This window comes from Neopelma chrysocephalum, unplaced genomic scaffold, assembly GCF_003984885.1.
Source record: "Neopelma chrysocephalum unplaced genomic scaffold, ASM398488v2 Primary Assembly neopelma1_319, whole genome shotgun sequence".
NCBI classification, from domain to species: domain Eukaryota; kingdom Metazoa; phylum Chordata; class Aves; order Passeriformes; family Pipridae; genus Neopelma; species Neopelma chrysocephalum.
The window spans coordinates 1,313,013-1,335,252 of NW_020897981.1; the positions used below are offsets into that span (position 1 = coordinate 1,313,013).

General features: G+C 61.4%; 3 protein-coding genes across 8 annotated transcripts in view; 2 read left to right on the forward strand and 1 right to left on the reverse strand.

The window, feature by feature from the left end:
• The first annotated feature begins 223 nt into the window (after nucleotides 1-223).
• Nucleotides 224-6,155, forward strand: FCHSD1 (FCH and double SH3 domains 1). The gene is made up of 19 exons (XM_027705066.1): nucleotides 224-345; nucleotides 695-792; nucleotides 1,262-1,307; nucleotides 2,166-2,239; nucleotides 2,489-2,633; nucleotides 2,711-2,847; nucleotides 2,921-2,984; nucleotides 3,091-3,219; nucleotides 3,393-3,515; nucleotides 3,597-3,692; nucleotides 3,770-3,877; nucleotides 3,983-4,087; nucleotides 4,282-4,512; nucleotides 4,599-4,682; nucleotides 4,773-4,929; nucleotides 5,014-5,219; nucleotides 5,328-5,424; nucleotides 5,501-5,568; nucleotides 5,711-6,155. Exons 1-19 carry the CDS (start codon nucleotides 325-327, stop codon nucleotides 5,774-5,776), a joined length of 2,055 nt encoding a protein of 684 aa, XP_027560867.1. The 5' UTR covers nucleotides 224-324; the 3' UTR covers nucleotides 5,777-6,155.
• Nucleotide 6,156: 1 nt separating this feature from the next.
• On the reverse strand, nucleotides 6,157-21,932 carry RELL2 (RELT like 2). 6 transcript variants are annotated; one of them, XM_027705070.1, is made up of 9 exons: nucleotides 21,867-21,932; nucleotides 16,964-17,248; nucleotides 16,052-16,265; nucleotides 14,388-14,453; nucleotides 14,247-14,310; nucleotides 13,745-13,927; nucleotides 8,768-9,326; nucleotides 7,146-7,188; nucleotides 6,157-6,864 (listed from the first exon to the last, which is right to left on the reverse strand). In XM_027705070.1, the coding sequence occupies exons 3-8, from the start codon at nucleotides 16,257-16,259 to the stop codon at nucleotides 7,147-7,149; spliced, it is 1,122 nt and encodes a 373-aa protein (XP_027560871.1). In that variant the 5' UTR covers nucleotides 16,260-16,265; nucleotides 16,964-17,248; nucleotides 21,867-21,932; the 3' UTR covers nucleotides 6,157-6,864; nucleotide 7,146. The 6 variants fall into 6 exon arrangements, with proteins under 6 accessions (XP_027560871.1, XP_027560869.1, XP_027560872.1 ...); XM_027705068.1 differs by lacking the exon at nucleotides 16,964-17,248 and adding an exon at nucleotides 20,534-20,658 and having other exon boundaries at nucleotides 21,867-21,923; XM_027705071.1 differs by lacking the exon at nucleotides 16,964-17,248 and having other exon boundaries at nucleotides 21,867-21,926.
• Nucleotides 21,542-22,240, forward strand: part of HDAC3 (histone deacetylase 3) — a 17,159-nt gene continuing 16,460 nt past the window's right edge. Inside the window, exons 1-2 of the mRNA XM_027705074.1 lie at nucleotides 21,542-21,673; nucleotides 21,956-22,038. Of these exons, the coding sequence (XP_027560875.1) occupies nucleotides 21,619-21,673; nucleotides 21,956-22,038 (138 nt within the window). The 5' untranslated portion in view covers nucleotides 21,542-21,618. The remainder of the gene's footprint in view (nucleotides 21,674-21,955; nucleotides 22,039-22,240) is intronic.

The window sequence follows — 22,240 nt, forward strand, 5'->3', positions numbered from 1 at the left end:
TGTCCCGTGTCCCCCCGTTCCCCCCGTTCATGCCGCATCGGCCGCCAGGGGGCGCGAAAACCACCGCGGTGGGCGGGGCTTGGCTGGCGCGGTGGGCGGGGCTTCCCGACCGCCTGCCCGGGTACCGGGTGGGGGCGTGTCCTCGGGGAGGGGGCGGGCCCTGGTGGGGCGTGGTCTGACGGGGCGTGGTCTATCCGGGGCGTGGCCTATTGGGGGCGGGGGAGGGCCCGTCCCGGCAGTTCCGGGCTCCGCGCACGCGATCGGGGGCAGGGATCGGGGTCGGGACCGGGACCGGGATCAGGACGGCACCGGGGGAACGCAGCGATGCAGCCGCCGCCGCGCAAGGTGAGCGCGGGGCCGGGCCGGGGCAAGGGGCGGGCGACCGGGACCGGGTCCTCCCGTGCTGCCGTGTCCTGCAGCCGCGACCGGGACTCGCCTCCACCGGACCCTCACCGGGGCTGGGGAAGCGGGGCTGTGGCTGGGGAGCACCCAGGAGCAGGGGTGGTAGAGACCGGTACCCGGGCCGGGGGGGACAGCGTATCCACGCACCCCATCCCCGCACCCCATTCCCGCATCCCATCCCCGCACCCCATTCCCGCATCCGATCCCCGCACCCCGTCTGCGCACCCCATCCCCGCAGCCGATCGCGGCCGGCGCCGCGGCGGGGCCGGGGCTGAGCAGGGCGATCTCGCAGGTCAAGCTCACGCAAGAGCTGCGGGTCCACGTCCTGGAGCAGCTCTCGGGCCTGCAGAGCAAGCAGCAGCGGGACGCCGAGCTGCTGGAGGACATCAGGTACGGCCCCACGCGTGTGTGTGACACCCCCCATAGAGCTGAGACCAGGCAGCTCATCCCACTGGTGTGTGTGTGTGTCCCTGATCTGAGACCAGGCAGCTCATTACACGTGTGGGGTGTGTGTGTCCCCAAGCTGAGACCAGACAGCCCATCCCATGGGTGTTTGTGTGTCCCTGAACTGAGACCAGGCAGCTCATCCCACGGGTGGCCCAGGGACCGGGCACAGTTCACCTTGAGCCTGGCACCTCGAGGTCACAGGCTCCACCAGCCTCTGGGGTGGCCTGATGGGGACATCCAGGTGTGGGGTGGTATCAGGGATGATGGCAGGGGCACAAGAGCAGGGGTTGACGACAGTGGGTGATGGCAGAGGGGTGGTGGCAGGGGGGGTTAGCAGGGGGGATGGCAGGGGTGGCCTGTCCCTGCCCCTCTCTGTGTGTCCTTTCCTGCCCCATGTCCCCTCTCCCCCCAGGTCCTACAGCAAGCAGAGGGCCGCCATTGACAGGGAGTATGGACAGGTAAGGAGGAGGTGCTGCCAGATCCAGGACCAATGTCCTGGGGAGCCATGGGCCCCATCCTGCCTGTTTGGGGTGTCCAGAGCTGGGCACAGCCTCATGCAGGCGATGGGCAGCCTCAGAAATTATGCAGGCTTGGCAGTTCTGTGCTTGCCCAAGGGGGTGGCAGCAGATGGACAGTTGGATGTCCCTCGCTGAGGGGACCCCAACCCTGTTCAGACACTCGCCGGGAGCTTTGCTGAGCACAGCATGGTCCGAACCTCGAGTGTTTTGGGAGCCTGGAGGGAAAACCCTGTGTGTGGGGGAAGAAACTGCTGGGCTCTGCTGTCTGCTGGGTCATCGCAGGGCAGTGCTCTGAAATGTCAGAGCTTGGTTTTGCCGTGAGATGTCCCCGCAGCATCCCTTGGGGACATACTGCAGAAGGACTGTGTCCCCCCTTCCTGCAGCCAGGCACGGTACCACCCCTCTCCCTCACCCTCCTGAGGTGGGGGGAAACTGTCCCGCCATGGTTGGGGTCTCTCTGTGCTTGGCTTTCCTGGGGGCTCCTCTGCTCTGTGTCTGTAGCCAGTGTCCCTTGGTGGCGTCCCCTTGTAGAACCTCTGGTCCCAAAAGCCACAGCAGGGTGGTCTTCTGGTGGCTGCTCCCCAAAAAGGTTTTCTCATGGGGAGCATGAGGGGATCTCTGCTAACACTGAGCCACCGGAGGGGGGGTGTCCCTGTTCTGGGGGGACATGTGTGTGCCTGGGCTCATGGGGTGGGCAGCCAGTGTGGGGAACCCCAGTTTTGGGCCCAGAGCAGGACAGTGGGTGCTGGGGTGCTCAGCAGGGTTGGGAAGTGCCAGTGATGCCGGATCTGTTCACAGGCACTGCAGAGGCTGGCGAGCCAGTTCGTGAAGAGAGACTGGCAGCGGGGCCGCGGCGAGGCCGGCGACTCGAGGTGGGTTGGGACAGGGACAGGGGTGGGGACAAGGGCCCGAGCTGGCTATGGCCTCCCAGCTGGGAGATGCCTAATGCCAACCGGGACTCAGGTCCAGGGATACAGTCCCGGGTGGGATGTCCCCATGGGTGCGGTGCCCGACTGGGAGGGCCCCACCAGGGCTGGGGGTGCTGTCTGTCCTGCCGGCCGTCCCCAAAAGCTGGCAGCGGGGCAGGGAGCGCCTGCCCTGCGTTCACCCCGTGCCTGCAGGAGTGTGGCCGCTGTCTGGAAGGGCGTCATCGAGGGGACGGCGCACGCCGGGCAGGTCCGTGTCACCGCCTCGGAGAGCTACCGCGCCCTGGCCGCCGAGGCTGCCCGCACTGCCCGCCTCTCCAAGGAGAGGATACTCAAGAAGGTACCAGGGCAAGGACGTGTCCCCTGTGCCCGGGCGGTGGGGACAGCTGTCCCCCCGCCGGCTGACGCTCCCCGCAGGGCATGGAGCGGCTGCAGAAGGCGCAGGCGGAGCTGCTGGAGTCGGTGAAGGAGCTGGACAAGGCCAAGAAGCAGTTCACACACCTCCAGCGGAGCAGTGAAGTGGCCAGGGACAAGGCGGCCGATGTGGAGGCTCGGTGAGTGTGGGGGACAATATGAGGACTGCTGTGGCTGCAGGGTGGTCTCACACCCCTCTCCCATCCTCCCCAGCCTCCGGAAGAGCGACCGGCGGATATTTCACACCAAGGCCAGTCTGCAAAAGCTCAGCGCCAAGGTCAGCAGCGCGGGGGGATGGCGGGGTAGCCAGGCGGGTGGATGCAGGGGGACATGGGTGGTGGCCCCCACACCATCACCAAGCCCTGCTCTCCCCATCCCTGTAGTTCTCAGCACGACTGGCCGAGCACTCGAGGCAGCTGGCGGGGGTGCAGAATGAGTACAGCTTCGCCCTGGTCTCTGCCACTGCCCACCTGGAGCATTACCAGCGTGTTGAGCTGCCCGCGGCCATGCAGGTAAGGGCTTCCCAGACCCCCCCGTGCCCCCTCCCCAGGGTCCCACAAGGAGCATCTCCCCAGTGCTGCTGCGAGGGGGGCAGCAGGAAGGGTCCCATCAGCACAAGGGGGTCAGGGATGCTCCAGGAGGGATGCAGGCAGTGCTGGGGGGGTTCCCACCCCCTTTCCCCCAGGCGCTGGACGGGGACCTCTACGAGCGGCTCCGGGAGCACTTGTCGGCCGCCAGCCGGACAGAGGTGGAGACCTGCCGGGCCACGCGGGACTGGTTCCAGGGCGTTGCGGAGGCATCTGCACGGGTAACGGCACCGTCCCGGGAGCTGGGTGGGACAGGAGGGTACAGGTGAGCCCCCTGGCCCCACACCACTCCCCTGCCGCAGGTGTGCCGGGAGCAGGACCTCCTCCTCTTCCTGCAGGACCACCCCGCCTTCTCCCTGGCCCCCGAGCAGCGCTTCCAGCTCGCCGGGGTGGAGGAGGTAGGTGAGGGGGACACATTTCAGCAATGTGGGGGCCTGTGCAGCCAAGCCCTTCTCACCCCCGTGTCCTTGCCCAGGTGTGCCTGCTGCCGCCAGGGGATGATGGAGCCAGCCTGGAGAAGGAGGCCCGGCGCTGGGCCACGCGCGTGACCCGGGACCGCAAAAACAAGGCACACAGCGAGGAGGTGGGTGTTGTCCTGCCCCATGGAACAGGATGGGGGGCTCAAGGAGGGGCTTTTCCATTCCCTCAGCAGCTCCTACCACCCTCTGACCTGCGGGTGCCCTCCCAGGTGCTGCAGCGGCTGGAGGCCAGGCGGCAGCAGCTGCCTGAGGGGGAAGTGGCGACCGTGGAGCGGCAGATGGAAGAAGCGAGGGAAAACATCCGGAAGGCGGAGGTGGGTCCCCCAGGCCGGTCTGTCCCCCCCAGGGTGGGGGACACAGGGATGGGGAGGTGTGGTGCTGGGGATGTGTCCCTGGGGATGCTCTGCCACCGTGGCCGCCACGCTGGGGATGGGGACAATGGGGTTGGGACTGGCTGTCCCCCCACCGTGGGTGTCCCCTTAGACTTTGGCACTGTGGGTGTCCCCAGGTCAGCCGAGTGAAGGCCGAGGCACGGCTGGCACTGCTGCGGGCAGCAGGGCTGGACGTGGATGCCTGGCTGGCGGGGGCCATGGTGGGGACAGGCGAGGAGACACCCACGGGGTTGGATCCGGCCGAGTTCGATGACTACGAGGACAGTGACGAGCCGGATGGGGATGATGAGCCTGGTCCTGCTGCTCGCACCTACCCCTACACCTGCCGGGTCATCTTTGGCTACCAGGTATGGCCCCAGCTGCCTGTCTCTCACCCTGCCTGCCCAGGGATGGCATCTCAGCCTCCCTGCCACTTTGTCCCTGTACCCTGCAGGGCTGCCAGGCAGATGAGCTGTCCATCACCCAGGGTGAGGAGCTGGAGGTCATTGAGGACGGGGACGCAGAGGAGTGGGTGAAGGTGGGAGCGGGCTGAGTCCCACCGTTTCGAGGTCCCCAGATTGTTCCCTGACCATGGGCTGGGATGTCCACATGGCTTCTGCCCCCTCAGGCTCGGAACAAGGCAGGCCAGGTCGGCTATGTCCCTGAAAAGTACCTGCTGTCCCTTGGGTGCGAGTCAGGGGCCGGGCTCGGCCCCCCAGGACCCTCAGCGTTGCACCGCCAGCTCTCCAGCATCATGGCAGCAGAACTGGTGCTGGAGCCTGGAGGTGGGTGCTGCACCATCACCCCCACCCCAGAGAGGGGGACGGGACCCTAGAAGGTGCTGAGCACCCTCCCCATCATCTCCACAGCTTGGCTGGTGAGGGCCCTGTATGACTACGAGGGGCAGAGCCCCGAGGAGCTGAGTTTCCCCGAGGGGGCCATCATCCGGGTGCTGCCCCGCGCCGCCGGAGAGGTGGACGACGGCTTCTGGACCGGTGACTTCGACGGCCGCGTCGGCGTCTTCCCCTCCCTGGTGGTGGAGGAGCTCACCGGGGCCCGGGAGGCAGCGGGGCAGGTCGGTGGCAGGAGGGTCATTGTATCCCCTGGGCGTTGTTCCCCCTGTCTGCTGGGGGAAAAGACCCCCCTCCCGTTGTTCCCATCCCTCTTGGTCGTGTCTTCCCAGGAGCTGCCGTCGCCATCCCCTCCACCCTTCTCCCCTCCTGGCCTTGCCCCTGGGGCCATGCTGACCCCCAGCCCTGCTTCTGAGACATCACTGGGAGGTGAGTGCTGGGGGGGGGAGCTGGGAAGAGGCTGGGAGGGCCTGGAAAACCAGGCTGAGCTGCTGGGCCCTTCCAGGTTGCCGGCAGGATGGCACGGGCAGCGGGCAGAGCTCTCCGGACCTGGCAGCCACCCGACTGCGGCCGGTAAGCCCTGTCACAGAGGCCCCCAAACCTTCTCCAGCTCTCCCATGACAGGGGATGGTGTCACCTTTGTGCTCTGGGGGGTGTCAGGGGGCATGAGTGGCCTCAGCATGTTGGCACTGCTTCTCCTCTCCTCTCTCTGCAGCTCCGTGCGCCGCCCCCGCCGCCCGGCAGAGTCCCTGAGCCCGACCCCGAGCTGCACTTCAGCTGACCCTGCGAGTTCCCCTCATCCCTCTCTGCCCCCCAAAAAGCTTTACCCGAGCAAACCACCACAGGCTGCTGTCCCTGGCACTGCCCCATGCCCTGAGCTGGTCTCTCCAAGGGCTACAACCCGCCCAGTGCCACTTGCAGAGTGTTCCTGCATCCCAGTACAGCACCAGGAACCCTGGCTAGCCCTTTTTTCGGGTGCTCAATGCCACAGCCAGGCCCCATCTCACCCACCTCTTGCCTCTGCCCTTTCTGCCTGGCATCACCCGTGCACCGCCTGCACAGCCCTGGTTCCTGGGGGGGCTCATCCCTGGACCTTGCCAGCCCCCCACGGGCAGGGTGAGGGGGTGGGGGGCTGTTCCCAATAAATCCAGTTGTCTGGCGAGGGGTTCAGCAGCTTTAATGGTTGTAGCTCGTCTATGTACAGGGCGGTTACACCGAAGCTCGGGCAGGCACCGGGGCTGCCCGCTGGCCTGGCCAGGGGGTGATCCCGCCCCTGGGCCGGGCTCCGGCCCCTCCTGTGCCGGGATGGGGCTGGAAGCTCCTGTGTCCGCCAGCATCCCCCGGGGACCGGCAGGGTCCCTCGCCGGTGCAGGATTTGTGCCTGTGCCCGCTCTGCGTGGCAGGGGTGCCCGGGGGGGGGGGGGCTGTGCTCTGCAGTGAACGTGCCGGGTGGGTGGGGGGGTGCTGCCCCCCGCCCGGGGGGGCCCGAGCCGCTGCCTCCATCCCCGCCCCTCGCTGCAGCCCCCGCTCTGATCCTTCCCCCGGAGCTGGGGAGGCTGCAGGGGCCGGGTGGGCAGCGGGGGCAGGGTGCTGTCCTGCCCCTGCCTTGCCCGCCCGCCCCCCGGGGGGGTCTCCGGGGCGGGTGCGGTGGGTGGGATCGGGTACCTATTGCCAATGGGATGAGGTCTGGCGCCGAGCGCGGTTGTCGGTAGCGCCGGCGCGTCGCTCCGGCCATGCCAAGCGCGTAGCTGCCCACCCGGGGCCGGGGCCGGCTGCCCCGCGGCTGCCCCACGGCAGAGCCCCCCGCCCGGCGTGTGGGCCGGGGGCTGCGCGCCTCCTGTCCACGCTCCAGCCGGGAGCGGAGAGGAGCTGTGGGGGAGAGGGGCGGGATAGAGCTTGTCCCCACCAACCATAGCATCCCCCCATCCCCCCCAGGCCCGTGTCTGCCCACTGGCATCACTGCCCGTGGCTGGGCATGTGGTCCTGCCCGTGCGGGACCTGGAGCACTGGGAACCGACCCCCCTGGAGAAGGGGTTCACCTTCTCTCCATCTCCGTCACCAAGCTGTGATCCAGCAGGGCAGGGACATTGCCAGCGCCCTCCCACCCCACCTCGGACGTTGCCCCAGGGGACAAGGGACAAAGCACTCACGTCACACCGTTGATTTCCAGTCCTTCTCCGCGGCGCTGGGCTCCTGTGGGATGGAGGAGGGGTGTGCATGGGGAGGGATGTCAGCAGGAGCAGGGTGCTGGGGTGGGGGCCAGTCGTCCCTTGGCCACAGCAGCAGCCTTTGAGCCAGTGGGCAGAACCCCACTGAGTCTCCAGGAGCAACTACAGCCCACACATTATCTTTGCCCTTCCCCATTGCCTGCAGGACGTGATGAGCAGCAGCCAACAACCCTTGTGGTGGCCCTGCCTGGGACTGTGGGGTTAGGGGAGGGTTCAAGTGACAAACATCCCAGGGAGGTCCCATCACCGTTCTCCTGGGACCCCATGTCCTGGAGCACCTCAACACCACATGCAGGGCCCAAGACAAGAGTCTGGAGCCGCAGAGAGGACACACATCACCATGCCCCTGGGCTTGCCCTGCATGTAACTGCTTCCCCAGGGATCAGAGGTACCACAGCCATCACCCAAGGCGTACTGAAGGACCTGTCACCACCTTTCCAGGTCTCTGAAGAATGGCTGCAGCCCATCAGCTCTGTCCTGCCTGGCTGCCCTGGGCTGCCCTTCTCCATGAAACAGCTTAAACCTTCCAGCCTGGACACCAGAAGGCAGAGGGAAACAGTAAAACAGTGGGATCCTGCTTTTTCCTTAGGCTGGCATCCAGCCAGGCACCTTTTCCCAGGGCTCTCCCATGCTGACCCAGTCCTGCCCCATCCCAGCCTGTGCCAAAAGCTGTTGGTATGTGCCATGCCCGTGGAACTCCAGCAGAGCCAGCCCCAGGGGATCTCCCTGGCCTTGAAGCATGCCAGGAATTTTACCCAGGTGTTTGACTCCCTTTTTCTTCCAAGGACTTTGGACTTTACAGGAGTGCCCTCATGCTGGTTTTGTGGGGTGAGTCAAGGCCACTTCTTGGGGCTGCTGACATCACACCAGGGGTGTTTCCCCAGACCCCTTCCGCGAAAATCATCTTACCCCAACTGCAGAACCGTGTTGTGAATGTGTGTGATTGAAATGCTGGGTGTCTGCTCCCAGCCTCATTTGCTCAGTGCTAAGATCCCAGAGGCAATTTCAGGGAGCAAATCCCCCAAACTGGGGGCCACCAGTGGCCAAGCAAACCTGGAGCTCTCTGGCTCCTCCAGCAAGGTGGTTGGGTGGGAAGGTTGGGAGATACCAGGGTGCTGGAGCTTCAGGCAGAGTGAGCTCTCCTCTCTGAGCACAGCTCCTCTGGAGCAGGGAAAACCAACCATTGGGCTTCACAATTCCCTAGCTTTCAGGGCAAGAAAGGCTCCTAGAGATATCTCTCCCTGCCTGTTCATTGCTGGCCATGCTGAGGCTGCAGTTTTGGGGACACCATGTGCAGCAGTAGAGCTCCACCAAGTCCAGATTGCAATGGACATCCCCAAAGAGCTCAACCACAAAGGAAAACATCCCTTGCTCGAGGGGCAGCTGGGTCTGCAGCATCCCCTACTCCCCTTGAAGCACAGGTACCACCAGGGTGGGACCTGTCATGATGACTCCACATGCCACAGGCATGGAATATGGGTGGGAAAAAGCAATCCCCTCCAGACCAGGGGACCACATGGGGATAAGCAAGAGGAGGAATGTACCTGCTGCTCCTCGTCCTCCACTCCAGGCTGTCTCCTGCTGCTGTCGTCTCTCCCCAACTCCTCAGCCTGTTCGTGCAGACTCAGGCTCCCGTGAATATCCGACACTTCGTCTGCCGACCCCAGTCCCATCTCCTCCAGGCACATGCCGGCTCCTTCCCGCGCCAGCTCTCCCGGGATGCTGGGACTCGACCCTCCCAGCGCCGGATGGCTCAGGAGCCTCCTCTGGCGGCTCACGCTCCCGGGAGCAGTGCCAGCATCCTGCGGCGAGCCTGCCCTGCCGGACCCCGTGCCCGCTCGACGGCTGTCGCGAGTGCCAGAGCTGGCTGGTGTGTTGGGGGCTGGGGTGGTGGAGAGGCTCTGCTCCACACCTTTGCCGCTCTGGATGTCTCCGTTCTGCAGGCCCCCCGTGGGGACAGTCCCATTGAGGGCCCGCTCCCGCTGGAGCCGGTCGCTGCTGTGCTCCAGCTCCTCCGTGCTCAGCTCCCGGCTGCCGTCGGGCAGGGGGCCGTCCTGCTGCTCTTGGACAGCGGGTTTCTTCCCGATGTGTGTGACGCGAAACCTGGAATGGGGGGCAGGGCAGATCAAAATCCTTCCCCTCCTCTCTCACAGCTGTGTTCCCAGCTTGCCTGTACCTCCAGCCTCAGATCTCCTCTCTTTGCCATGATCTCCAACATTTCAGACCCACTCAGCACCACCCCTGCTCTAGCAGTGCCCACACTCACTTAACCCCATTTTTCCCTGCATTTTTAGCGAAACAAAGAGAAAGAGAAGGATGAAGAGTCCAATCCACATGTCAGCTGGTGCAGACCCTGCCAGCTTGTCTTCTCAGCAGCAAGATGGATCACAGCTGCTGGAAGTGCTCTGAAACACAGCCTGGGTGACAGTGTGCCCTAAGTGAGGGTAGGGACAGGTTTTGGCAGTGATTTGGGTACAGGGAGTAAAGGCAGCTAAACAACTCAGGAGAAGTTGTTTAGCTAAAATCTGCCAGAGCACACTTTGCACCATCCCCTGGAGTGACAGATGGTACCTGGGTGCTTCACCAAGGTTTCACCATGACCAGGTAACAGCTCAGAGCTCCCAGGTGGGCAGGAGAACAGCTGCAGAGGCTCAAAGGGTGTGTTTAGAATCAGAAGTGATGCAATATTTCACATGGGGAGTAGAGAGAAGTTAGGGATCATAGAATCACAGAATGGTTTGGGTTTGAAGGGTCCTTAAAGACATCTCATCCCAAACCCCTGCCGTGGGCAGGGACGCCTTCCACTAGACCAGGTTGCTCCAAGACCTGTAGAACCTGGTCTTAGACACTTCCAGGCAGACACAGCTTCTCTGAGTAACTTGTCCCAGGGCCTCACCACCCTCCCAGGGAAGGATTCCTTCCCAATATCCCATCTAACCCTGCCCTCTGGCAGTGTGAAGCCATCCCCCCTTGTCCTGGCACTCCAGGCCCTCGTCCAAAGTCTCTCAGAGCCCCTTTAGACACTGGAAGGGGCCGTAAGGTCTCCTTGGAGCCTTCTCTTCTCCAGGCTGAACAACCCCAACTCCCTGAGCTTGTAAGGGGTCAAGTGCAGGCAAAGCCTGAACTGAGCTGGGAGCCAGCTGGTGACTCACGCCGTGACTCCTCCTCACAAGCGCTGCCAGCCACTGCTGGACTAGCAGACAGGAAATCTCCTCCATGGTGAGCTGGTGTCCACCAGCCAGAGCACGCCAATCCCACCACAGAGACCTCCTGCAGCCCATGACTCACCCGCTCCCACTCTCCCTGCGCTTGGATCACACGGGGAGAAGCTGCTGACAGCCCTGGATGTGCTGAGGTTCAGCTGCGAGACAGCACCAGGGCAAAACACAACTCCACAGCAAAGTTCAAGCACTGCTGGGGTTGAAAGAAGAGCAAGACCCGAAGGTCGAGCGTGGCAGCTTCTGAAGGGAGGAGCAGAGAGGTCTGAGAGATAAAAACAGATGCCAGGTGAGATGGAGACCACCAGCAGGCTGAGGACCAGCCTATGGACAGCACCGACCCCTCAGCATGGTCAGAAATGCTGCTCAGGATTGGAAGGGTCAAGAGGAGAAATGCTCCAGCTCCAGGCGAGGTACCCACAGGTCTGCTCAAGTCAGGCCAAGCAGCAATGTGGCCTTTCAGGTCTGTCCAGGTATTCGGAGACAAGACACCAGCACTGCGATTTGGGAAGACCAAAGAATGTTCTGGTCTCAAAGAGGGACTGGGAGGAGGCACAAGTGGCAGGATCACCTCTTGGTGATGCCGTTGAGCAATGTCAGCCTGGAAGAGCTGAACGGATTCAGGAAGTGCAGGAAAGGTTTGGAGTGGAGAGGACACGAGAGGTGACGTAACCAACCTCCGGCTGGTGAGGGAAAGGCAGAGAGCTCTGTCTGGCTGCCTCGTCAGCATCACTGAGGCTTTGGATTCAGTAGGATGTGACACACTGTGGCTGATCAGGCTGAGGACAGGCAGTCAGATTTGGATGCTTTGGTGGACGAGCTCTGCCACTGACAACAGCTGGTTTAGGGAAAGCCCTGAGAGAAATGGTCAATCATCCTGTGATATGAGAGTACAGATCAGCAGTACTCCAGATTGCTGCAGAAGTGAAGAATAATTTAGGGGCAAAAAAGCCCTCAGGAGGTCTCCAGTCACATCCCTTAATCAAAGCTGGGTTACCTCCCACTCTCAATCAATTTGCCCAGAGCCCCATCCAGTCAGATTTTGGAAATCTCCAGGAATGGAGATGTCTCCCTGTCCCAGGTCTGCACTTCATGGTGAAATAGCTTTTCCTTTTGTCTTTTCTGGTTCTCTTTTGTTGAAATTTATGGCCTTTGCCTCTTGCCCTTCCCTGTGCATGTCTGAGAAGATTCTTGTTCCACCTTCATTTAAACTCTGCCCACCCTTTGGGTAGTGTTAGAGAACAATTAGATCCTCCCTTTATAATTCTTCAGGCTAAAAAAGCCTCCTCACATGCCACATTCTCCAGCCCCAGACGATCTTGGTGGACCTCCACAGTTCTCATCCTTTCTAGTCCTTCAGCCACAACCCTGTGTCTACCAGGGCCAGGACTTAGTCCATGTAGGAGGGGGCTGGACCCTCAACCAGTGTCCAAGAGAGAAAAAACAACTAAAAATGAAAGAGAAAAAGACCTGAGGTTGGGCCTTTAATCCAAGAGGTGGGTTAAAGAAGCTGGTTTATGTAGGGTCAGTCTTGAGTCAAGTTACTTCGTGCAATCAAGATATTTGTCATAAATAAGCCACAGCAAAGGCAGTCCCAGGAAAGTAATCAAAGATCTGGAAGAGACAGGGCCAGCTTGGAAACAAGAAGCAGAATCTGGAGGTGGTTTTGTACCTCATGGGCACATAGGTCCCTTAGCATTTGGTCCTTGTACCAAGGAGATTGGGGATTTAAAATACAGCCTTGGAGAAATGGGATGGGATTCATCATGGGACATGGGATATTAACAGGGATAAGGGGAGAAAACCAAAATTTGAGGGAAGGTGCCTTTAGGAAAGGAGACCATCTTCTCTGGCACTCAGAGGTGAGTGACAGGAGACTGGGAAGGGCCTGGACAAAGGACATGGAGGAGTGGATGGAGCTGGACACCAGCCAGGGAACGAATTAGCCATGAATACACAACTGTGCAGAGACCTGGCTTACCGGACACCAGGAGCTGTCAGTCCCCAGAAGATGTGATCTGAGCTGGAATTCAGCACGGGGAGGTCCAGCATGTCTCCCCCCTTCTCCAGCTCCCCATAAAGCCCCAGGACCTCCCTACTGAAGCTCCTGGCTCTGACGGTGGAAAAACCCCCATGACAGAATAAGGAGGAATGGCTTCCCACTGCCAGAGGGCAGGGTTAGGTGGGCTATTGGTAAGGAATTCTTGGCTGGGAGGGTGGGGAGGCCCTGGCACAGGTTGCCCAGACAAGCTGTGTCTGCCCCATGCCTGGAAGTGTCCAAGGCCAGGTTGGACGGGGCTTGGAGCAGCCTGAGCTAGTGGAAGGTGTCTCTGCCCATGGCAGGGGTGTGGAACAAGATGAGTTTTGAGGTCCCTTCTAACCCAAACCACTCCATGATTCCGTGCCCACTCTGGCTCAGCATTCCCATGGAAGGACTGTCTCTCTGGACCACAACATGCAGCTTCATCAAGGCTCAGTCTCTGAATGAAGTCCTGCTGCAGGATTTGAGCACAGCAGAGCTTTGTGCCTCACCAGTGTGGCCGTCCAGGGACCGGCAGTTGCTTGTCACCCTGTCGGAGTCACCACTGCTGTGGGGAGCCGAGCCCTGGGAGACTTTCCTGAACCTTTCTGCTGGGGAATGGGGCAACCTGGGTGAGCCTAGAGACTGCCCTGCAGATTACTGACTACACAGAGACCACAGGAAGCTCAGGAAGTCCCTTGAGGTGAGACCAAGTGGGGACTGGAGAAGTATTTGTGGGAAGTATCAGGAGCACTCCCCATTCTTATATTCCTGCTGTGTCATCTAATTACAGACACGATTAGAGGAAACGACCTGGGGCAGCACAGCCACTCTTTCATTCTGGTGGTGGTAGGAGGTAACTTGCACCTGGGACACGCTGCCCACTCCTTCTCCTCCTGAGGAGGTTCCTAAAGCCCCCAGTTGGGCAGCAGGAGCCCTGCTTGCACGGAGCTGGGACAGCGGACTGAAAGGACACGGACCTGGGGCTGTGCCCAGCACTGACTCAGCAGGAAAAGCCAGGCTTGAGTCACCTTCCCAGAGAAGGAGGGAAGCCACGGGTGCATCACAGCCCTCCACACACCACAGGCATTTCCAGGTGCAAGAGCCACCTGGATCCTCGGGACTTCCAGCTCCGGAGCTGCTGCTGAAGCATCTCAGCAGGGAAGAGCAAGAGGGAGCCCAGCCTGGGGCAGGGGGGGGAAGGGGAAAGGAACTGGGGGACTGAGGAGAGCCCATGGTGCTTGTTCCATCAGGGCCATGGCTGGCAAAGCTCCTTTAAGTACCTGCCCACTGAGAAGACTGTGGTCTCTCCGGGATGCATCCGGCCTTTGCCCTCCTTGGACCGTCCCTGTCGCTGCAGCGGGGGCCTCTTCCTGCGGCTGCAGTGGATGCAGGGGGCCTGTGTGGAGCCCAGGTGCACCGTGTGGTGGTGTGGTGGGCCCCCATCCTGGCTGTGGGGACAAAGGCTGCAACAGGGGAAGGACATGACAGGTTGTGTTATCCATAGGAGTCATCCCAACCTTGGTGCAGCCCCCCTGCAGCAAGCACTGGGAGCAGCAGCTCTGGAAGGGACCTCCACTGAGGATAGAAATGAGAAAGAGCTATTCCCCTTGCCAGTGGGGTGAAGCACTCCTGAAAACCCTCAGGAGAGCAGGACTCCTTATGGGGAAGATGCTTTGTAACAGCTGGAATGGGACTGGCTGCAGCCTCCAGACCAAAGGGATACCCAAAGGCTGCTTCTCCCCCACTCTGCATCAGCCACAAGCTGCTATTGGCTTCCCTCACCTCACTGGCACTGGGAGGTCCCCTTCATTTTCCCCCAGCATCTCCTTGAGAGCCTCTGCATTTGCTGAAGAGAGAGGAAAACAGGAATGTGTCAGCCAAAGTGGTCAGCACGTCTCCTGGCCGGCCCATGGACGTGCTCACCTTCATTTTGTATGATGCATCTCACAATCTTCTCCACAGTGTCCTCGTTCAGCTCCTCCTCTTCATCTGAAAAGAGACAATGGGGCACTGAGGGCTGGGATTTGGAGACTCTACTCAGAGTTCCCTCCCCAGGAGCAGCCACGACCACACAGAGGTTGGAGAAGCCTCATATTCCTCATTATGCTGGGAAGATGTTGGGGAACACCAGATCCCTCACCCTGGAAAGGAAATGGTTGAGCCAGCAGCTGTGTGTGCAGGGAGAGGGGGGTTGTGTTGCTCCTTCAGAACTGGGGAACATCTGGAGAAACGAGTGGGAAACAGGTCCCAAAAAGTTGAAGGAGGAGGCTCCTTGTGGGGACAGTCCAGCCCAGGAGCCTCTGGGTGCAGGATACTGAGAGTGTTCGAGTCTCCAAGGGTAAACAGGACATGTTCACAGAAAATAAACCCACTGGGGCCTGTTAAACACAGAAAAAACACCTCTGGTGGAGAAAGCCCCAGAGCTGCACACTGTTAGAAGTTTAAAAGAGGGGAAACTTGGCTGGTGCTTGCTCTGCTTGTGGAATTCTTCCCCAACATTCATTACAACCTGCTTTTGAACATTGCTTGAGGAAGGAGGCCTGGAAGGATGGACCTTCAGCACGGTCTGCTGTGTTAGCTGTTCCTGTAAGCTCTTTGGAGCTGTGGTCTGGCAGGCAGCTGCCTCAAAGAGCATGGTCGAGGGCTGCCACCATGGTCCTGGAAGTCCATGGAGATGTTTCCCTGGGCTGTGGTATCTCCAGAGGGCAAAGCCAATCCTGGAAGGTTCACTGTCTCCATGTCATGTGCAGCCAAGTCATTAGAGCCACAGAAGCATATCCGTGGACACCTGGAAGCTCTTGCTGCATCCGTGGGTGAGCTGGAGGAGCCACATTCCCCCCTGTGCACGAGAAACGGCAGCAGGAGGTGCTGATCCTCCCAGGCACATGGAAGCTGGAGGAGTTATGCAGCACCATGTGGCTGTTTCCAGCTAAGGAAGCAGCTGAAGGAATGTGCCTTCCCCATTTCAGCAGAGACTCATGAAACCAACTCGGGCCGGGCTCTACTTTGCACCCACGCTCGATGCTGCAGTGACTTCCCAATCCAACCACCCAGGAGCAACTTACAGTGGCCTGAAGCAATGGGAAAAAATCCCTAAAGGTCCCGTTCTAGCACAGTGATCAAGGAAATACCCCTATTCCTCTGGCCTGCACAGCAGGGACTGGAAGAAGATGAAACCAACATCATGCTGGCCCCATGCCAGACCTCCTAATGCTGAAGGGGCAGAAGTGACACCTTGTATCCCTGCCTGGGGAATGTGGAGTACAATTCAGGCACTGGGAATTCAGCAGGTCCATCAGAATTACCTTTTGGTGGTAATGCTCCTTTGGGAAGAGCCAGACACTGGCTCTCACCTCCCTGTCACCGCCAGGTTGTGGAGCCAGCAGATCAGAGGGATCCCCAGGCTACACACTCCTGATCCCCGGGGGAACACTCTCTCCATCCCTTTTTCCCAACCCAGCCACACGTCACAGGTAACTCTCCCAGTTCCATCCCACATCCCAGAAGTGTGTATAAGGAGCACCAGTCCATGCTGGACAAAAGGCGGCCCCCTAGCCCCCCTGAGCCCCCGTGGCCCCAGCACTCACTGTCCTGGAGCTCTGCCAGCACGTCTTTGTTATCTGGGTCAAGATCGTCCCGGAAAGTCCGGCACCGGTAACCCTTCTTCTTCAGGACATGGCAGATCAGGAAACCCACCAGCCCCATGATGAAGAAGACCAGGACGAGGAGGAAGACCATAGACAGGCTGTGCTGGGGGTCTGACTCCCCATCGTCGGTGCTGTTCTGGTCTGACATGCGGATCTAGGAGAAGGGGGAAGGCAGCTCAGAGCTCCCGGTGCTCGCCCCCAGCAGGGTCCCTGTGCCCATCCTCCTCTCCCTCCGGCCGGGCAAGAGCCAGCTCCCAGTTCAGGGCGGGCTGCCCGGGGCTCATCTCTTGCCCCGCAAGGTCCGGGGAGGCGAGGATAAGCCGGAGGTGTCTCGGCGCGGTGTCCCAAGGACACTGTTGCCCCGCACGCACTCGGCAAGAGGCATCCCAAGGGCAGCGGCGGCGGCAGCGTCCCCGCAGGCCCGCCGGCCCCGGGCTGCGGCGCTCCCCCGGCCCTTGCAGGCGGCTTCCCAAGGGCACCGGTGCCCCGGCCTGCCCGGGGCTCTGCGGCGGGCGGCATCCCCCCGCTCGCCCTTGCCTGAGGATGGCTGAGCATCCTCCCGCGCCGCCCCGCTCCCCTCGCAGCCCTCGGTACTCACGGCCGAGGGCCTCCGCCGGCACTGGCAGCGGCGGGGATGGAGCCGCGGCAGCCGGGCTGGCGGAGGGCCGAGCCGCCGGCATCTCCCGCATCGTCCTCCCGAAGGACCGAGCCGGCTCCCTCCGCCCCGGCTCCCCTGGGCGCTCCCGGCTCCCTTCCCGAGGGCTCAGGGCTCGCGTTCCCGCTCGCCGGCTCCGCTTCCCGGCACACAGAGGGTTCCCCCCCGGCTGCCCCCCAGCCCCGCTGCGGCGGTACCTGGGCCTGCGGTCCTCCGCAGCGCTCTCCTCTTCACCTTCACCTTCACCTGCCTCCTAGCAACCCCGCATCCCCGCGGATGGGCACCGCGGCGAGCATCCTCCGGCCCCCGGCTCCCGGCTCCCTGCCTGCCTTCCCCGGGAAGGAGCCAGCTGCTTCTGCCTGCCGCTCTCTGCCGCTCTCTGCCACAAGAGCACCAGCCTGTCCCGATCCCAGGAAAAAAATCTCTCCGAAGCGGTTTCGGCGGATGAAGGTGCGGAGCGGAGCTCAGGGAAATGCCGGCGGCTGCAGCAGGACGAGCAGGAGCGCTGCTCAGGGAAGCCGGCGCTGCCAAGCTGCTGCCCGCCCCGGGGTGAATAAACCTCACCCGCACGCGTGCCAGCCCCGAATTCCCCTGGCACCTTCCTTTCCGTGATTTTTAGCGCACTGAGCCCTGTCGATGGGAGGGAGAAGGGTGGAAGTGGGGTTCAGTAAGACCAGGACTGACCCCACACCATCATGAGCAGGGGGAGGGGGGTGCAGACACCCACAGTGGGATCACAGCACTGAGGAGATGGTGGGAAAAGAGCTCAGGGAGATCCTCTCTCTCTCTCCTTCCTAAAAAAGGGGTGGTTAAGCCATTTGAAAACTCCAGCTGTGGCAGTCCCACAACCTTCATCTCCACCACATTATCCTCAGTCTGGGAGGCTTCACCCAGCCCTGTTTTCCTGCTGCACGTTAGGTTTGCTCCTCTCTGTCCTTCACCCACCTGCCAGTTCTCCTCCCAGACCTTGAGGAGCACACGCAACCCTTGAAATCCCTCCCACCCCGTCTCTGCTGAGCTGAGCACCGATCCAAACACACATTCCTTCGTGGGAATTATCCCACCACGCTCTGCATTGCCCTGAGACAACCCATAACCCCTCCAGGCTGCCACTGTGCCATGCTGAGGGCTCCTGTCCCTCTGCACAGGTGACGAAGTCACCTCTCAGGGGCCTCCTCCATCACTGGGACTTCATGAGGTCACCACATCATAGGTGCCACCCATCTGTCTGCTGTCCTGGCAGGGAGACAGGCCCTAAGAGGGACCATCTATGGCAGGAAAACACCACAGGCAGCAACACTTATTCCTCCTGCCATGGATTGCTGGGCCATAGGAGAGGAGAGATCTCCAAATGCTGGACCAACAAGCTGCCACATCACGCGAGTCTCCGCCGGTGAAGTCCTCAAAAAGCAAACCTCAAAGGCAGTTTACTCCTTGCCCTTGTTTCTTCAGAGAGGGGGAACTGGCAGGTCTGGGTTTCTGCAGAGCCCTGAGGGGATGCAGTCATGGGGAGCTTTTTTCCTCGTGCCCACACACGCTGTCCTGCACAATAAATCGCTCTTTCTCCTCCTGGGCGTTCCCACCCACCCGATGCATTGCTGCACCCCACCCCCCTCGCAGCACCCCACCCCCTTTCCAGACTCCAGCCCTGCCGGGCAAAAGGAGCCGGAGCTACTCAGCACTCTTCACTTCAAGGGAAAATTGCCATTTTCCCACAGCCTCTGGAGTCAAAGCATTTCCACGAGCTCAGGGGCACAGAATGGCCCAGCAGCCTGCCTGGAGACAAATCCTGGCCTCCACGGGGTGAACCGGGATGAGGAGGGGTCTCTCCTGGCTCTGCAGCTGGGTTATCCCAGTTTCTCTTAGTGTTTCTCTTCCTAATCTCCCATCAGGGATCGTGTGCTCCCAGTCTCTATTCTGCTTCCACCACCTCAGTCTCAGCATCCCTCCAGAGCTTCTCAGTCCTCATCCTACTGGGAATCCCATTAACACTTCAGTGGTCAGACCACGAGCCTTGTCCCATGCAGCCCCTCACAGGTGACCCAAAAAGGACACCAGGGCTCCCTCTGCCCCAAGGGCAGCCAGCATGGCAGCCATGAATCCACACAGCTGAGCTCTCCCTTCCAAGCAGGCTGCCGTGTCCATCCTGGCCAGTGGGGAGGGCCTCCACATGGGATGAAGCCCCAAACCAAGTTGGGTTGGAGTGGACGTGGCCACGGGCTGGATGCTCGTGATATCTCCAGAGTGTGGACCCTGCATCCTCTGTCCCCTCCTGACCCCATCCCAGCTCCTGTCCCCATCTTGACCCCACCAAGGCAGCGTGAGCTGACACACAGGACAACCCATCCAGATGTCTGGGATAGGCAGCTGCCTGCTTCCTGCCTGCCCACTGCATCCAGGCCACCATCCCCTGCCCTTCCTCCCCAGGTCACCCACTTGGGCCTACCCAGGCCTGAATCCTGAGGGTCCTTGGAGGCTTTGGTCCCTCTCATGGCATTGCCTGAAGCCCTTAGATTTTGAGTTTTCACGTCAAAAGGTGGCTGGGGAGGGAAGGACAGAGTGACCAAGGAGAGGGTGCAGGGACAGTTCTGTCCCTGTCACCTCATCCCTCACCCAGCCCTGATCCCGCTGTGGTGCCACGTTACCTCTCGTCCGCTCTCTTCCCACACCTCCTCCGCAGCCATCGGAGCCAATGTCACCCCACAAACAATGGGAATGCACCCGTTCAGGGGATGGGCCACCTCGGCCCCGCTGACTGTCCACGTGGCAGCTAAACAGGTTGGATTGCCCAGATCCTGGAATCCCACAGGCAGGCTCCTCCGGGGGTCTCTGCTGCGATGCTCAGCCCAAAAATCTCCGTCGTGTCTGCAAAGCTGCTCCATCCCATGGTGTCCAACATCTCCCTGAGTCCTGAGCCCTTATTTCAGCTTTCCCAACATGCCCAGCAGCTAATGGCCGTTAAACCACAGTGTGGTTTTGCTCTCTGAGCACAAAGAGCATCTAAAAATATCCTGCTCTGATGCTTTCCTTGCTCCGCTCCAAGACCCGTGAAGATGCCCGGAGCAGCGACCAGCTTCCAGAATGGAGGTCAGCCAGCAGAGGGATCCCAGCTGGAAGCAGGGATGTGTTTCTCCCTTCCTCACCCTGTTCCCCCAGATGGGTGTTGGGACGTGCTTCCCCGGGTGGCCCCGTGTCCCCGGCTGGGCGTTATCTGGTGGCAGCAGCTTGAGGGGCAGGGACAGGACAACCGTCACACCGAGACGTCACCGTGTCCCACGAGTTCCCAGTACATCCGTGTTGTGCAGCACATTCAAATCCCTTAAAATTATATCCTTTAAACTTAAATCCTTTAAATTCAAGTCCTTTAAATTTTTTTTCCGGTGGTGGGTGCTGGGCCCGTTTGCCCACCATGCCAGGTGGCTGCTCTGAGTGCCCCCAGCGGGGCTCTGGGTCTCCTCTGAAGGTTGGAACAAGATGAACTTTAAGATCCCTTCCAACCAAACCATCCTATGATCCTTGCTCCATGCTCAGGAACTGGTATTCTGAATGGAAACCCACACAGGGGGAGTAGTGTTCCTGCAGGAGGTGGCAGAGCCAGCCAGAAGCATCATTTAATAATCCCACCATAGCACGTTCTCTCATCCATCTGCAGCCAGCACAGCACCCAAAATTCCACATCATCCCACTGTCACCTTGCTGCCCCACCACACATGTGGGAAGCCCCCCTTGCTGCACATCCAGGTGTTTCCCTCCTGCACATTCATTACCTGGGATCCTCTGAGAAGCCAGGGAACATCCCAGTGCCCATCTGCCATGGTCTCCATTCCCAGCCAGCTGGGACCCCCTTGGGGGTCCTGCTCCTCTCTGAGACTCCAGTGGGTCGGGCAGGATGCTGTGCAGGACCAAGCCCAGATTTCAGGTCATTCCCTTCCCAAGCCTTTGGGTGCTCCATTCATCCTTCCTTCTTTCCAGCCCCCAGGGGACAGACCTTTACCATCGTTCCCAGTTGGCACCTGATCATTCCCAGTCACTGCCTGCATCCGGCTAAGGTTCAAGTCTCTCCCATTCCACATGGAGCCTCTTCCCACCCGGCAATTTCCCACCTGGTTTTTGTCCTCCCCCTGCCCTCGGTGCCTCCCTGTCCCCTCTCCCTGTCAACCCCGGGGCTGGGAGGACCTGCGCCCTGCTGGGGTGGCACTGGGAGACACGTGGGAGTAACTGGGGGAAGCTGAGGGTGACTGGGGGGCAGTTGGGATTGACTGGGAGACAAGTGGGGGTAACTAGGGGAAGCTGGAGGTGACTGGGGGGCAGCTGGGATTGACTGGGACACAAGTGGGGGTAACTGGGAGCAGCTGGGAGTAACTGCGGACAGCTGTGGCTGCCTGGAGGCAGCTGTGGGTGGGTGGGTAGTGGGCAGTGAGGTGACACTGTGGGCATTTGGGGTGACTGGGAGGCAGGTGTAGGTACCAGGTGAGCAGTTGGGGGATCAGGGTTGTTCAGCCTGGAGAAGGGAGGGCTCCGGGGAGACCTTAGAGCCCCTTCCGGTGCCTAAAGGGGCTCCAAGAGAGCCGGAGAGGGATTTTGAACGAGGCCCTGGAGGGACAGGACAAGGGGCAGCTGTGAGGGCGGCGTGCGGACTGGGAGGGTACTGGGATGAGCCGGGAGGGAACTGGGATGTGTCGGGGGCGGACACTGGGGCAGCGGGCCCCTTAGCCCCGCCCCCTCCATAACCCCGCCCCTATCCCGTTAGCCCCGCCCCTTGCCCCCCTTAACCCCACCCCTCTCCCTCAACCCCTCCCTTAGCGCGGGTGTCGCTCGGTGATGACGTGAGCAGGAGCGCGGCCTGTCCGCCATGGCGAAGACCGTGGCTTATTTCTACGACCCGGACGTGGGGAACTTCCACTACGGTGCGGGCGGGGCCCGCCGGGGCCGGGGCAGCGCCGGGGCCGCGCGGTGGAACGGCCGAGGCCGGCTCGGGGGGCGAGGGTGTGCCCCAGCCCAGCGGTGTTCCCCTCCAGACCCCCCCCGCCTTGCCTCCCCCTCCACGTTCCCCCGTCTCCCCACTCCCCCTCTCCCCGTCCCTCTGTCCCCGTTCCCGACCTGTCCTGTCCCGCGGGTCCCGGCCCTGCCCGGCGGGTGCGGCCGTTCGGTCTCGCCCCCCCGTTGATCCCCGCGCGGTTCCGTTGCAGGCGCGGGGCACCCCATGAAGCCGCATCGCCTGGCGCTCACCCACAGCCTGGTGCTGCACTACGGGCTCTACAAGAAGATGATCGTAAGCCCGGGGGGGGTTGGGGACAGGGGTTTGGGGCAGGGAATTGAGGGGGCCTGGGACGGGGGTGCTTGCACGGGGTGTTGGGATGGGGGTTTGGGGTAAGGGCTTTGGGGCAAGGCATTTGGGACAGGGGGTTAGGCCAGGGGGCTTGAAGGTTTGGGACAGGGGTGTCTGCACGGGGTGTTGGGACAAGGTGTTTGGG

Bases quoted from the DNA above. Each gene is read 5' to 3' on its own strand.
- FCHSD1 (XM_027705066.1), top strand. From the start codon at position 325: ATGCAGCCGCCGCCGCGCAAG. The intron at 4,683-4,772 runs GTGGGAGCGGGC...CTGCCCCCTCAG, and splicing joins ACGCAGAGGAGTGGGTGAAG to GCTCGGAACAAGGCAGGCCA. The intron at 5,425-5,500 runs GTGAGTGCTGGG...GGGCCCTTCCAG, and splicing joins TTCTGAGACATCACTGGGAG to GTTGCCGGCAGGATGGCACG.
- RELL2 (XM_027705067.1), bottom strand. From the start codon at position 19,648: ATGGAGCAGCTTTGCAGACACGACGGAGATTTTTGGGCTGAGCATCGC. The intron at 13,928-14,246 runs GTGAGGGAAGCC...CCCCTGTTGCAG, and splicing joins GACCTCCCAGTGCCAGTGAG to CCTTTGTCCCCACAGCCAGG. The intron at 7,189-8,767 runs GTACATTCCTCC...TCCATCCCACAG, and splicing joins TGGAGGACGAGGAGCAGCAG to GAGCCCAGCGCCGCGGAGAA.